Source organism: Melanotaenia boesemani, chromosome 18 (assembly GCF_017639745.1).
Source record: "Melanotaenia boesemani isolate fMelBoe1 chromosome 18, fMelBoe1.pri, whole genome shotgun sequence".
NCBI lineage: Eukaryota > Metazoa > Chordata > Actinopteri > Atheriniformes > Melanotaeniidae > Melanotaenia > Melanotaenia boesemani.
The window spans coordinates 10,277,388-10,291,702 of NC_055699.1; the positions used below are offsets into that span (position 1 = coordinate 10,277,388).

Below are 14,315 nucleotides of genomic sequence, written 5' to 3' on the forward strand. Positions count from 1 at the left end.
ACAGTGCTGTGATTACAGTCTAGTACCTCAAAATAACATTAATAAACACTGAGTTACCATTAACTAGTAACTGTTATTATAAGTTAAATAGCCACCACTACATTTACTATTATAATCATGGTCTGAAGAATTTTTGGTTATATAGAAAACTAATCATTTATAATCACAAGGTATTGGATTCAAGTCCAGAATTTCCTGAAATACTGTTTGTGAAAACCTTTTCTTAAACATTTTAATAGGATCTAGGTCAGGAATCCTTCCTGGTCATATTTATAAAATATATTGTTAGTTTTATCATTTCATCATTCCTTTTAACGCCTCCTGTAGAAGAGGCAGAAAAAAAAACCCACAACATGATAGAAACACCATGTTTTACTTCAAGTTGGATGAAACTTCCAACATTACAGAACCAAGACTCATGGCGATGTCCACATTTTAATCTAAATAACTTTAGAGGAGAAATTCAGATGGGAAAATAACAGCAAATGAGATGATAAAACAAAAGATCCAGTGGGGAGACTTGGGATTAACACTGCGGCACCAGACTGGGTGAAATTTTTGCCAAGATGGACAACTTTTTTTAATATTTCTCTCTTTGTATTTTTTTCCCTATTTTCAAAGTTTCTTTTGCACCGTGTTGCAATATTTGTAATGTTTGAGTTTTCTTGTACATGAAAAGTGTTATACAAAAACCTTGCCTTGCCTTATAGGATTCATTTTACACTAAAAACAGAAAAATCTGGATTCCTCTGTCCATGTAAAGTAATCACAGAAAGACTGAGACTTTACTATGAGAGTTTTTGCAAATATTAGTCTCTATTTTGTGCCTCTGATTTTGTGCTGCTTGGCTTTGGTCCACTGAGTTCTCAAGGCAGCTCCAAATCATCTTTACATCTGAGCTACAGTTTGTATTTTTCCACTAAGTGTGGAAATTTTTATTAAAATCCTCATATTTTGCATATTGGTACATTTACAGTCATTCAAGAACACATTTTTTGCTCAAACTGAAGCTCTACAAATGATTTTAACCAACATTGTGTGTCATATAACAGCATAAAATTCCATATTTGTCTCCTGTTGGGACTGCTGTGTTGTGAGCATATCTGTTATTTAAGAAATGAGTGGAGTTACCGTTGTCAAAGTAGATGACAGTGGAGTTTCTGGAGACACTTGGGTCAAAGTTGGCCATCAGAGGAGCGATATACTGTGTGGCTGTAAGCATTCTGTGGACAACATCACCAGTATAGATGAACCCTGAAAGAGCACAAAAATAAATAAATAAACAGACAAGCAAAAGCAATTAATTAGCACCTCAATATAATTTTTCATGAAAAAAACAGAAGCAAATCAGAGGGGCTTTAAAGGAAAATATGCTGAGTGAGCAGTTATGTTATGTCCTGGGGCTCTAAGACTAACTGCTCCTCCTCTGATGGAGCACTACCCCCCTCTTGTCACCATCAATCATTTACTGCATGTTAATGAAGACACCATGACATCAAAAAGGGATTTAGCTAACTTTTCTAATTCATGCACTTCTTCAATGAGGCACAGATAGATCGCTCCACAGAGACGTACTCAGGCAACACACACACACACACTGCAGCCTGTAAACATGGTTATTAATGGACTCCATGAAAAGGGTAAAAATGCACACTATTCATCACAAGAGGAACACTCTTTGCATAAAGATAATAACAGAATCCAAGAGCTTCTTAATTTCCCTGCTGACAGGAAAGTTTAACAAGCCTGCTGTTATTTCAAGATTTATTCAAGGAAAATACTTTTCTTCTTACTCTGAATGGATGGGAAAAATTTTTTTAAATCCAGCCGTGAAATTAAGTTTTACTGAAAACAATGAGAAAAGGGTGAATTTGGATAAATTGGCACATGTTTGGGCTAATGTGAAGCAAATAAAAGTCAGAAAAGTATTATAGTGAGACTTCTAAGTAACATTATATCGTATCGCTACAGAAAAAAAGAGAAAAAAAAAACCCTTCAGAGCAATTTATAACTATAAACCACAATTTTGTGTCACCGTATGTTTTTTCATTTGGTGGGTGGGCAATAAAAACACATCTATCACTGGAGACTACAGACAGAACACACTGTGAAGGGAATCAATCTTTCTGCAAAGACCTTTTCCGATCAGAATTGCCTCAATAAAGAGCCCTGTCAGCACTCCAAAACAGGAGCAGAGAGGAAAGATATTACATGATTTAGTCATGTGACAACTTCATCTGATGGTGAATGAATGAGTGGAAAGATTGAGTCCTGCAGGACTTAACAGGAAGACATGGTTACATTCAGTTTTATCCTCATAAGAACTTTAAATTTTGCAGGTAGCAGGTAGCAAACCCCAACTAAATAAATATAAACAAACTCTTCCTCTGTTTTCTTTGGACTTGCATGTCTTCGTGCATCTCCTGGTTGTTTGTGTGTGTGGCTGTGTGCATGTGTGTGTAGCTGCGCAGACTGATTTACCCAAGTCTGCCATGACATGTTACTCTTCATCAGCCCATCATCATCAGTTAGGCTATGTTGTTATTTCTCCCCGTCAGACGAAGACAGCATTGTGGAGGATTATATATGCCTCTTCATCGTTAACTACTAACTGAATTTAGGTCGTAAAAATAATTCTGGGACAACTTCTGGCTCAAACATATGACACTGTTTAGTTCTTAGCTAGTCACACAACACAACAACATAGCAACTCTTCTACTTAAACCTTGACTGTATTATCAAGTTTCAACCAATCGAGAGTGATAGTTTAAGCCTTTTCATGATAAGCATGTTTACACTCATTCCAATAGTTTTGTGGCACATGTTGTATATGTGCATGTTTGAACCATGTGGGGTTACCAGTGATGCACGATACCACAGATTTTCTTTGAAAATACAAGTAATGGGTGTACACAGCCTCAGATCCATGTACAACTGCATTTCACTGCCATCTTGCATGTGACAAATGAACAACTTGAAAAACTTGAAGAACAAAAAAAGCAGGTATCTGTAGTTTTGATGTTTTGGTATCGATCCGTGCATGACTAGGGATTACGTGACATGATGAGTTTCAGGGAAGACTTGAAAAATGGCGCAGCCCAACAAAATGGTACTGTAGGCAGTACAATGTTTTTGTTAGAAACTGAAATATTTAGGGATGATTAAGCATTTTGATGGTTAAGAGGTTTAAAATTGTCATGATCACAGTTTATTTTCTTGGTTTTTTGTGTCATGTTCTTAGTTTATTTTCTTGGTTTTTGGTATTCAGGATCATGTTTAGTTCTGTGTTGCTTTTTGGTTCCTACTCATTAGTTCACCTGGTCTGATTTGCTCATTCACCTCACCTGTGTCTGTTAGTCCTTCAGTGTGTTTAAACCATTGGCTTCAATTCCTCCTTGCCTGTCCATTGTCTACTGTTTTCTGTTTGATGTTTGCTGTTAGATGAAGTTCATGCCATTGTTTGTTAGTATTAATCTTTAGTCTCATGCCATGTCAGAGTTTTTTGCCTCCAAAGCCTTTTGTTTTGTAAGTTTAGTTATCAGCTAAACTTGCAAAACAAAACACCTTTTTCTCTTTTTCCTGCACTGGTCTGCCGCCCGCCTCTTTAAGCCTGCACTTGAGTCCTCACCCCCACCGCATGGTGACAAAAATACATTAAAAGAAAATGGATCGATGAAAAAGGCTTTGTTAGCTTTTTAAGGGGCCACATCAGAAACACATAAGCACAGCTCCCAATTTTTTTTTTTTTTTTAATTTTAAAAATCTTTATTATCAATGTGATTTGACTTATATGTCCTCAAACCAGCTATGTTGCAAAGCTCTTACAAGATGTTTGATATTTGGAATTTTATTAAGGGAAGTTTCTTTAACTAGAATTCCTGGAGGAAGGAGCAGGGGATGGAGAGTTATGTTCTGTATACATGGAACACAGCTACATGTGGAGGGGCTGAGGATCAAACCAATGATCAAACTTCCCATTGAAAAACGACCATTCTAACACCTGAGCTGGCCCCTATGCTTGCACACACCACTGGTGGATGTGATTGCTGTGAACAGATGGACTAGTTTCCCTCTCATGCTGATGTTGTTTTGCACTGGAGGATAGTTGTAGTAAAAAGTGCATACATATAATTAAATAGCCAGTTGAACTGTAGCTTGCGTTCATGAAAAGCATTACCTTCCATATGATTAAAAGAAAGGAAAGGGAAAGCCTGAGGCAGGGAGTAGCAGCAGCAAAGGCCCATGTAGAATAAGAATAAATGTATTAATGATCACAAACAAGACAGTAATTAAATTACAACATGAAGAGGAGAAACAGGAGGTGAGCTGCATAGTGGTTTGTAGACCAGACAGTAATGTGTATTTGACTTAAACAAATATCGAGTCAAACACAGCACAGTAGACAGAAGCATTTAGATGTTAGATCATGGTGCTTAAATGTAGAAAATAAAGAGCTGAATTGTTGTGTCTTTATGTCTAAATTAAGGGAAGCACTGACATACTGGCCATTCACTTTGTCTCACTTTCAAATCTTTTGTCTGTCCTCAACTCAGCCTGGACACATTTCACCTCATATTTACCCAATATTCAACTCAGCCATGTCTCCCTGTCTTTGTCCAGGCTTCACTTTCAACGTCTGAAAAGCTAAGAAATCCCTTCAACCAAACACACATCTGGAAACATTAAGCTCTGCTTGGTGCTCCCTTTGTTTTCCACAAGCAGCCTCCTCGAAAACACAATCCAACTTATTTGACAGTCTACAGAAAATCAGACAGCCTCTCAATACACTAAAGAGGTGAGAGCTGCAGGGTGCTCAATAGAGAGGCTATTCATTCATTATAGTTGTCCCTTACAGACGAAGGAGACTGGGCAGAGGAGGTGGGAAACTGAAGGAGCAACAGATAGAGAACAGAGGAGACATGAATAATGGAGAGAAGTCTGAGGCATAGAAATAAGGAGGGATGGAGTGGGATATTTCTTTGTTTAACAAGCTGTGTTTATGTGTGCTGTCTTCAAAAAGTGCTGGACTGTATATGTCCAAGAAAAACAAAAGTGGATGCGATCGGTCCCACCAGACTAAAGCTTCATTTTATTGGACATCATGTTTAGACAGGCTCTTTGTTCTTGTGAGCTGAGCTGTGTTTAATTTACAAGATATTTTCTGTTTATCACAGCTGTTTTGAGCCAAGAAAAGCAGGGCAGGATCTACACGCACACTCATGTTCTATTTAGTCTTCTGTCTTCAAATGGCAAAGCTGTAAATTTTTATCTAAATAAAAAAATTCAGCTTTCTCTATCTTAATGTTGACTTTGAAAGACCATATTGTGTCACTGTATAATAACTTCAATACCTCTTCACATCACATTAAGCTAGGGTGCACACATAAAGATTATCGGGCTGGTTTCTTTTCTCGATTTTGCCTCTTTCCCAACTAAAGACAGCAAATGCCTGATTATCTCGACTCTTTTCTAAAATTATTGTTTAGTTTGAGGTGCGTTAAGACCAACATCGTCCCGACAATTGACTCAAAAACGAGTTGTGGCCGACAATTGGAAGTATTGAACATGTTCAATATTTACGACCAAAAATCTTCACGTGTGTGTGGAAAGCTGAAGACTCCCGAGTTGTGACTGTGTGGAACGTGACGTGGCAAGCTGCCTGGGGAACAAGGAAGGATATAAAATCCGTGTTCACGCTGTCTCTGGTCTGTTATTTTTTTCAGCTCTGGATTTTTCTGTTAACAATAGTTGCGAGACCACCATCATTACTTCATCATGTATGTCCTCTGCTAGGCTGGTTGCCATGGTTCATTGTTTTTCCAGTTGTTGCTGTTTTTTTTCTTCTTTGTTTTTCTTTTATTTTTGTTCGATCACATTTGATCATGCAAGATTTCTGGCTCGACGGACTAGATTCTAGATCGGTTGCGGGACAGCATCATTATGTGTGTGTTGTTCTGTGCTGAGATCATCGGAGCACACTGCACACAGTATGATCAAAACTGTTACATGCCTCATTTTTATCTTCATGTGTGGAGTATGTAACAGATAGAAAAATCTCTTCAGATTTAAAAAATCCTTACGTGTGTACCAGCCTTAACATAAAGAGCTCATTGTTTCACAGTCGTGATAAAGAAAACAGCCACATTAATTGAGAAAAGAGGGCGATGGAACATCATTTTAGGTGACCATAACACTGTATATGCGGAAAAAAACAACAATAACACTATTTCAATTTAAGTTAGCACCAAAAAAGCAAGAGAAAAATGTGTTGTTGTTTTTATTTGGCTTTTTTTTTCTTTTTCTTTGGACAATAATAATACGAATGAACATTATTTAACAAATGGTTGAGATGACGGCTAACAATATATTAATAATAGTGAATCAAAATTTGAAACAGTAATGAAATAAACATCTTACAAAATACATAAAACCCAAAGTCCAACATGTCCAAATTCTGCAGGCAAAATAGGGATTTTCAAGTGAAAATAAAGTTATCTAGGGATTGTCTTATTAACCCCTAGCAAAGTTTTCATTTAGAGGTTGGAGGGGTGGTGGTGAAGTCAAAGGTCACATGACCTTTTCGTCCAGTCTGCCTTAGAGAGAACTGTTTTCTAAACTTTGTCTTGACTTGAATGCCAGGTTTCCACTGCATGCAAAGTCCAGGGTGAACCCACATTGGTTAATAAACATAGAAAGGTAGCACTTACAGCTTTAGGACATAGTTGGCTAAACTTGGTTTTACCTCTTTTTCTAGACATGTCAAACAACAGCCATGTAATTTTGGCCAGGTGGTGTTCATCAGAGCATGTCAACCCATTGCTGTTGTACCTTTACTCTCCTCAGTATTTGGCAAGGTTAAGACACTAAAACTATTTGGATTTAGAGGTATTTAAAAAAAAAAAAACATGGTTTAGCTTAAAAATACAGCCTTTAAAATCTTGCATGTTACTGACAAATGATGAGATCATGAGGAGTTACCTGGTTAGACTCATGAGTTTTGGCTTTTATTTCAGTAACACTTAGATTTTATGTAAGCATAGCTCGCAAAACCACAAAATGCCAACATTAAATCATTTGGAAAACATCTATAAAACTCGGCTGTTCATGTGTTTACTGTAAGTTTTCATTCTGCCTGTAAAGATTGACAGCTTGGCCAGTAAACACGCAACAGCTGGATAAGCATCTGCACAGCTGGCTGAGGTCAGAGCAGACATCATTGCGGAGGCTTTCACACACACTCTTCAATATCAACAAGACTCTTGTTTTGCCTGTCAGTTCACAGCAACATGTTGTAGTCCGAGTTACACTGACCATGTGAATCACTTCTCTCTGTGTTGACATTTTCCATTTGGTTTCAAGTAATTTCTATTTCATTATTTAGACATCTAGTGCTGTATGACGGGAGCTAGTTATGTTTGAATAAACTTACAAAAAGGGCATGTCAAAATAAATGTCAAGTCATTAATCTGTAAATTAAACAGTTATTTCATCTCACTTAAGGCTTTAGTTATTTATTAAATGATTGTCAGCATTTTGCTCAATCTACATCTTCAAAAACAAACTTTTTGATATTTATGAAGCAATCTACTATTTAAAATCTTGGTTTAAAGGTATTCATCCTTATTTCTGCAAGCTGTAGTCACCTTAGATTTATATGATTTATAAGATGCGAATATATAAGACGACTTGGACCTCAGATGTTCAATATGGCTGAATGCCAAACCAGTCTTATTGCTCAGACCGTTACTATGATGGAGGTAATCGCTTTGTTAGTGAAAGTCACTAAAAATAAATGTGATTCTTCTGCTGCTTTGTCTGACTTTGTTAAAGAATTATCTTTGTCTAAAAAGAAACATTTGCTAAAATAAAAGCTGACTTGCTGACAGAAATTAAAGGATGGATGAAGGGTGTGATGAGAGGAGGATGAGCTGACTGGTAATGGGATATGAGGAGTGTTGGAGACAAAGCCCCTGAGGCATGAGAGGAAAAGATTGCTTCCACCTCCTCCTCCATCTCTGTCTGGAGGTATGCAAATTCCTGTTATCTCCTCTGTGCTAGTAGAGTTTGTGCCTGTCCAGTCCTCCTTGCTGTCATCCAAAACATCGCTAAAGCCCTGTGATTGAGGATCAAGTGGGAAAACCAGGCGGTGATGATAATGGTGATAAGAGATGCAACAGATCATTTCTTTATTATACCAATCGCAGTTAAACGTAGCACAGCATCTCTGAAATAGTTGGGTAAGAGAGAGGCTTCAGTCTTTGATGTGATAATTGCTGGTTGGGATGTTTGTGGTTTCACCGTCAAGACTCAAGTGGAAAATTGTTTTGCACACTCTGATGAACATGCCTGATGTGTCACGTGGTTTGCCCACACATCTTCTAATATCCCACCTCCCCTATTCCCATCTATCAGGGTGCCACTTGGCAGATCGACTCCAGTTTCCAGTCCAAAACCACTGGTCTGGTTTCTATCCAGTTAAGTCTGGCATGGATTCCTGGGAGTGTTTCTTTCTTTTTTTTTTTTACCCTTGGTCTTGCTCTGCGGAGGTGAGAGCTATAAATGCTTTCGTATTAGGCCGACTGCTTGGCTGGTACAGGGTTGTTAGTGGTTTTGTAGTGGTTTGTGTCAGACGATGCTTTTCAAACCAAAATTGTCTGATTCAGTTTCCTAGTGGCAACATCTGAAGAAATAATCTTCAATCTTTGTCCTTTTAAGAGTTCAAGGATGAAGCTGTCACTCTTACAGGTAGAAAAACATTCACACACACATGCATGTGCAAGCACACTGTTTCATACATACCTCTTTACTCCAAACAATTTTTTTTTTTATAAATCTCACCACATTCCCTCCTATAACCCCACAGCAATAAAACTGTCTGTGTACAGTCTAGTATGCCGAGCACATATGGTACGTCCAATAAAAACACCAATGACTACTACTGAAAGAGCAGAGTCCAACTTACCACCAGTCGCTACGGTGATTTCACGCAGGAGATGTCCATAAAAAGGGAAATCGAAGGACAAATTTACTCTCTGTGAGGGGAAAAACAGACAGATAGACCCAGTCATGAAGATGAAGGGAAGAACAAATCTAAGAGACTCCTCTCTTTTTAAAATCCAAAACAATTAAGATCAGAGGAAAAATGTGGACAGTGAGTACAAAGGTGTCCCATAAATTACTGCTACACACTGGCTGTAATCACTGAGGACAAATTCAGAAAATCACTTAGGAATTTTTTTTCTCACATTTGTTCAAGTTGATGTAAGAATGCTTACTTTTATCTTTTAAGTTCTTCATTTAATTCATTACATAAAGAAAACATAACATGGGCTGAAAACCTTTGAAATGGCTTTAAAAAAAAGGTTTCTTTTTTAGCTGTTAATGTTCATCAATATTTTAGAAAAAAAGAAAACTCAATAAATAAATAATAGATGGAGGGTTTGTAATTATATTGTTTTCAAATATATTTTTCAATCTGCAGCAGAATTGGACAGAAATATAAATCTAACAATATTTCACATGTATTTAGCAAATTCCATGGTTTACATACCCATGATTTTATCCAAACACTGAATACGGATACGAATATGGAGATTGACAGTCCACAGTAAACACGCAGCTACGTGGTCCTGCATTAGTAATCCTGTGGCAAACCACCCTGAATCTCACAGACTGTGCAGCCAATCTACAGCTTAACTTTGCAGACGTCCTGCAGTGGAGTCAACGTCTGTGGCTGTGTTTTGTTTTATGACCTTATCAGCCAATTTTGCTTGGTTTTGGGGCCAAAACACTGGGCAAGCGCAAGCTTTAGAGTATTTATGCAGTTTCTCAGGACTTAAACTGTTTTGTTCACAATGTTAAGTTTGTTGCAGTGGCACAGGTCATTTTGCCCTCTCAATAATTCAGCCATATGTCCTTTTAAATCCAAATTGCTTGGCTGACCATTGAATAAGGACATTTACTTATTGATTTTTCAGATTTAGTCAAAGCGCAGCCTCCTGCCTCTTTTGTATACTGTCTGGAAGAAAAGACTGGCTTCTTAGTCAGATTGTTCAGATGAAAAAGCTTGCTTCAGAGAGTATGGTTCAATCCATTATCACCAGACTGAAAGTGGAGGTGCAGCATGCACAGTGTGGGACTATGCTGTCTCCTTGCCGGCGATGGTTGATACTCGGTACTTTCTGTTTTTAAGTTGCCATGCTGCTCTGTTTCTCTGGTCTGCTGCTGCTTCATCAGTATGCAGCTCACATGGGTCACCTGCCTGTGCTGACATGGAGGGAAGGAAGCTTTCAAAAGGCAGAGAGGATTCAGAGCCGCTTGAAGAATACGTTGCTTTTTGTAACCTTATGTTCACAATGAAATAAAAGGAAACAAAAGCACTGTGGCCCTTTTAGTCGTGTTACTGTGGCGACAAAAACTTCATTTTTATTTCCTGTTACAGAAAGTTGGGGAAGGATGTCCACATGCAACAAAGAAAATGGATTGTATGTTTTCTTCAGCAAGACTTTGCACTCCTACCATATAAGTTAAAATGAATTAATTATGATTTGTGCCACCCCTCATTCTTAATCTTTTCTTTTAAGAAGCCAGACTTTGCTGTCATCTTTTAAAGTGGTCTTAAGTAATAGGTTTCTTGGCTTTGTGAGAGGATTTTTTATGTTTAAAGTTTTCTTTAAGCGTTGGTTGTGCTTACACCGATTTGGCCCCATTTCTTTGGTTGTATTTCTTATAAATACCAAAAATAACAGTTTGACAGACACAAAATTGTATTGTTGCAGCAATAAAATAATTCCCAAAGAACTATTCACCAAAAACGTGGTATATATTTGCATGCAGGCTGTCTTTAACAATTTTGAGGGAAAAAGGCAAGAGGACAAAAGAAGGAACTACAGCAAATGAACAATTATCCAAAAGTGACGCCCTTAAAAAAAAATCCAGCAATGACCCGATACAGGACCAGAGAAATACATCTGACCCTTCAGTTGATCCGGTTCATGGCCTCAGTGTCAAAAAGGGACTTTTTAAAAAAAGAGAAAACACTGAGGTATGCCAAATGATTAAAGGACTGAACTGATATCAGTGGCAACAGGTCTTAAGGAAGGATGAATCCTCCCCAAAGCCCAGACCTTAACATTATTGAAGCAGAGTGGGATCATTTTGAAAGAAAATGGAACAAAAGACAGAAAGCATCCAAAGAAGAGCTTTGAAATGTGCTTCAAGAAGCCTAGAGAACTATTCCTGAAGACTGTTTAAAAAAGAAATGCAAGAAAACTTGTCTAAGAAAATTCAGGCTGTGCTGAAGAAGCTCAAAGCAAATATTGACTTTCAGACTTGTGATGACTGCACAAACTTTAGTTTTAAATAATGAAATAAGACATTGGCTCAAGACATTTCTGCCAGTTCTTTTCTATCAGATAAAATACAGTTCCGATATCAAGCTTGTTTAATCCAAACCAACTTGATCAATTAAAATGGAGTTCCTGTCATGCTACTGCAGACTTACCGCTGCTTGTCTGTGTGTGTTGGACAAAATCCCGTGGATCTTCACTTTGTCCTTCTCCATCTGTTCAAAATTTACCCACAAGTCTCTGCTCATGGGATCTGATGGACCGTATGTTTTTGATGTGTAGTAGTTGTGATCCATGTCCTCCTAAAGAATGACAAAAGAAAATGTTGGCTGTCAATTTTAATGCTAATCTTAATAAAACGTCAATAAAGTCAAGAAAATGAAATATGTTTAATCTTGCTGCAGAACAAATTAGCTTCCCAATCAAAATACAACATATAAACTAGTATTATTATTATTATTATTACAGTGTGTATATCCTATTCTTTCTTTCCATTTAAGCTCAACAAGCACAAACATTTAATTTAATCCATTTTAGTCATAAAAAAGAGTCTAGGTCAAAGGAAGCCAATCAGCTTCCTCCACCATAAAAAAGCCCGAGCCAAAGTTAGGACTCCCTTTAATAACAGAAACAATCATAGACTTTTTATAAGGCATGTGGAAGAGGCCTGTCGACTTTTATTGTTTCCTGTGCAGAATTAAGCAGAATGCTTGTGTTATCTCTTTTTCTCTGGGTTTGATGATACTTTACAGATGTGTATTTTATGTAAAACACTCTTAAAGTTAACATATTGCTGGATGGGAAGACAGGGAAAGGTACTCACTGTTATCTGACTAATAAGAACTCACACAGCTATGTGTGTATTCTGATATATGGGCGGTAGCATTCACAGCTACTGCACTTCAGTCATGAGACAAACATAATTAAAGCACAATCTTTCTTTATTCAGTTAATTTTTGCTTCAGGGATTCATGTGCTCCTTTGAGATTTATAATGTAATACCTCAACTCAGTATTAGGCCTGGAATATAATGATGAAGGCAGATGATATTAAGGCTTTATGAGACTGATAAACATCAGAATTCTAACTGGAGCTCAGTCGTGTAGGTGGTGTTACTACTGATTCATTTGTAGATTTAAACAAACATTGCCAAAAGCCTTTCATCGCAGCTTTCAATGCAGACAAATCATGTCAGGAAAAAAGGCCCCTGCAGGCAGCCTTATTCAGCACATTACTTCCAGAATACAAAACAAGGACCCTTGTAAAAAGAGCAGACACACATGCATGACTGTGGGGTTTCCTGCTAATCAGTACAGGATGATTTTGGTCTCAAAGAGAAGGATCGAAGGAGGTAAAGACTTCTCGGAGATGAGAGGCACCAGCTGGCAGGACTTCCCCTCAGGGGAGAAGAGGAAGGTGGGCAGGGTGCCATCGCCCAGCTGGGTGTCAGAGGACATGAAGCTGTGAAGGCTTTTCCAGAGTGAAGCTAACAGAAAGCAGGAGGCTTGGTTATATAAACAAGGGAAATATTTCAGTGTCATTAAACCAGACAGAATTAGTCAGCTAGTGTAAATTTGCTAATGCATTGACTTGATTTTGAATAGTCTTATAGGTAACTAAAGTAGGTCATTTAATTTGTGTATATGAAAAGGATTATTCATAAAAATAGTATTTTGGTATTTCACATCACGTAAGTGATAAATTATTTAAAGTTGTGTATTAGGAGTGTTAAATTATTTTGTATTTTAAATAGGGCCGAACACTTTACCGTGTTATTTACGCATTAATTCATTAACGCTGTTAATTATTTTAGTGCATGTTGATGCAGTTTTTTCTTTTTTTTTTTAAGTTCATGCTTACTGGCTCAATAACACAAAAGGAAACCACATGCAGAGGCACCACTTGCCAACAGTCAAATGATTAGGTCCCCGAGCCAGAACCAGGTTTTCTCAGCCTTGGTTCACTCTAACATTTACCACCGATGCTTAAACTCTGGGCAGCAACAGACTGGAAGTGTACTAAATAAATCAACATGACTTGACTTTATTTAGGCAGGTGTGTGGCTACTTCATCAGCAAATTAAAAAAAAAACTAATTAATCAGTTTTATAATCAGCCTATCATAATAAAATGAGGTAACTGTATATATTAGAAGCTAGAGGGAACACATCCATGTGCTGTACATCTACAGTTTAATGTAGTTAGCGAAAGCCTGGATAATATATTGATTTAACATGCTAATGGCTATTTCTGCATAGGGAGTACTAAGCTGTTACTGAGTCATTTTTAAAATATGTTTGAAAGCACCACTTAATGCAATATGAATAAAATGTTTAGAGTTTTAAATAAACAATATAATTACCAGTTTGGGTATATTTTTGTGGTCTACTGAACATGTGTCAGTTAGTTTATTGGATTTTTAATATAAGAAAGATACATTTTTCATAAATGTGTACTTGAGATTGATTAAAATCTTATCTCTAAAAACAAAAATCTATATTATACACTTTACTATATGCATATTTTAATCTATGTTCTAAATGCATGCTGTCATGTAAAAGCATATCAGATGTATTTATTACTGTGGACATGTTAGTGGGGATAAGTGCTAATTCACCTTCACAGATGCTGTAGAGGTGAAGATGCTGCAATAAAAAGCTCAAAGGGAGACTGAACCCCTTCCAGGCCACTGCAACTGTTCAACTGACCTTTATGAACTAAAATACGGCAACTAGATGAAGGATAAAACAGAAATATCTGCTGAAAAAAGGACCATTTTGTGTCTCTTGTGGTAAAAATCTATAAATAAATAAGAGAATTCAGGGCACAAAACCATTCCAGATTCCCTCCCCTTTTTGTCTGAAGCTTTTACTTGAGCTGCTCACGACATCAATATTGCATTATACTGAGAACTGAATATTGTGCCAACCTTTCTTCACTTCTGAGTGGCTCTATAACACAAGCGAGA

At 37.3% G+C, this 14,315-nt stretch overlaps 1 protein-coding gene across 1 annotated transcript in view; it reads right to left on the minus strand.

The window, feature by feature from the left end:
* Positions 1-14,315, minus strand: part of plxdc2b (plexin domain containing 2b) — a 93,582-nt gene that overhangs the window by 34,085 nt on the left and 45,182 nt on the right. The window contains exons 3-5 of the mRNA XM_041967538.1: positions 11,504-11,650; positions 8,963-9,032; positions 1,132-1,254 (exon numbers count right to left, since the gene is read on the minus strand). Coding sequence (XP_041823472.1) covers positions 1,132-1,254; positions 8,963-9,032; positions 11,504-11,650 — 340 coding nt within the window. The remainder of the gene's footprint in view (positions 1-1,131; positions 1,255-8,962; positions 9,033-11,503; positions 11,651-14,315) is intronic.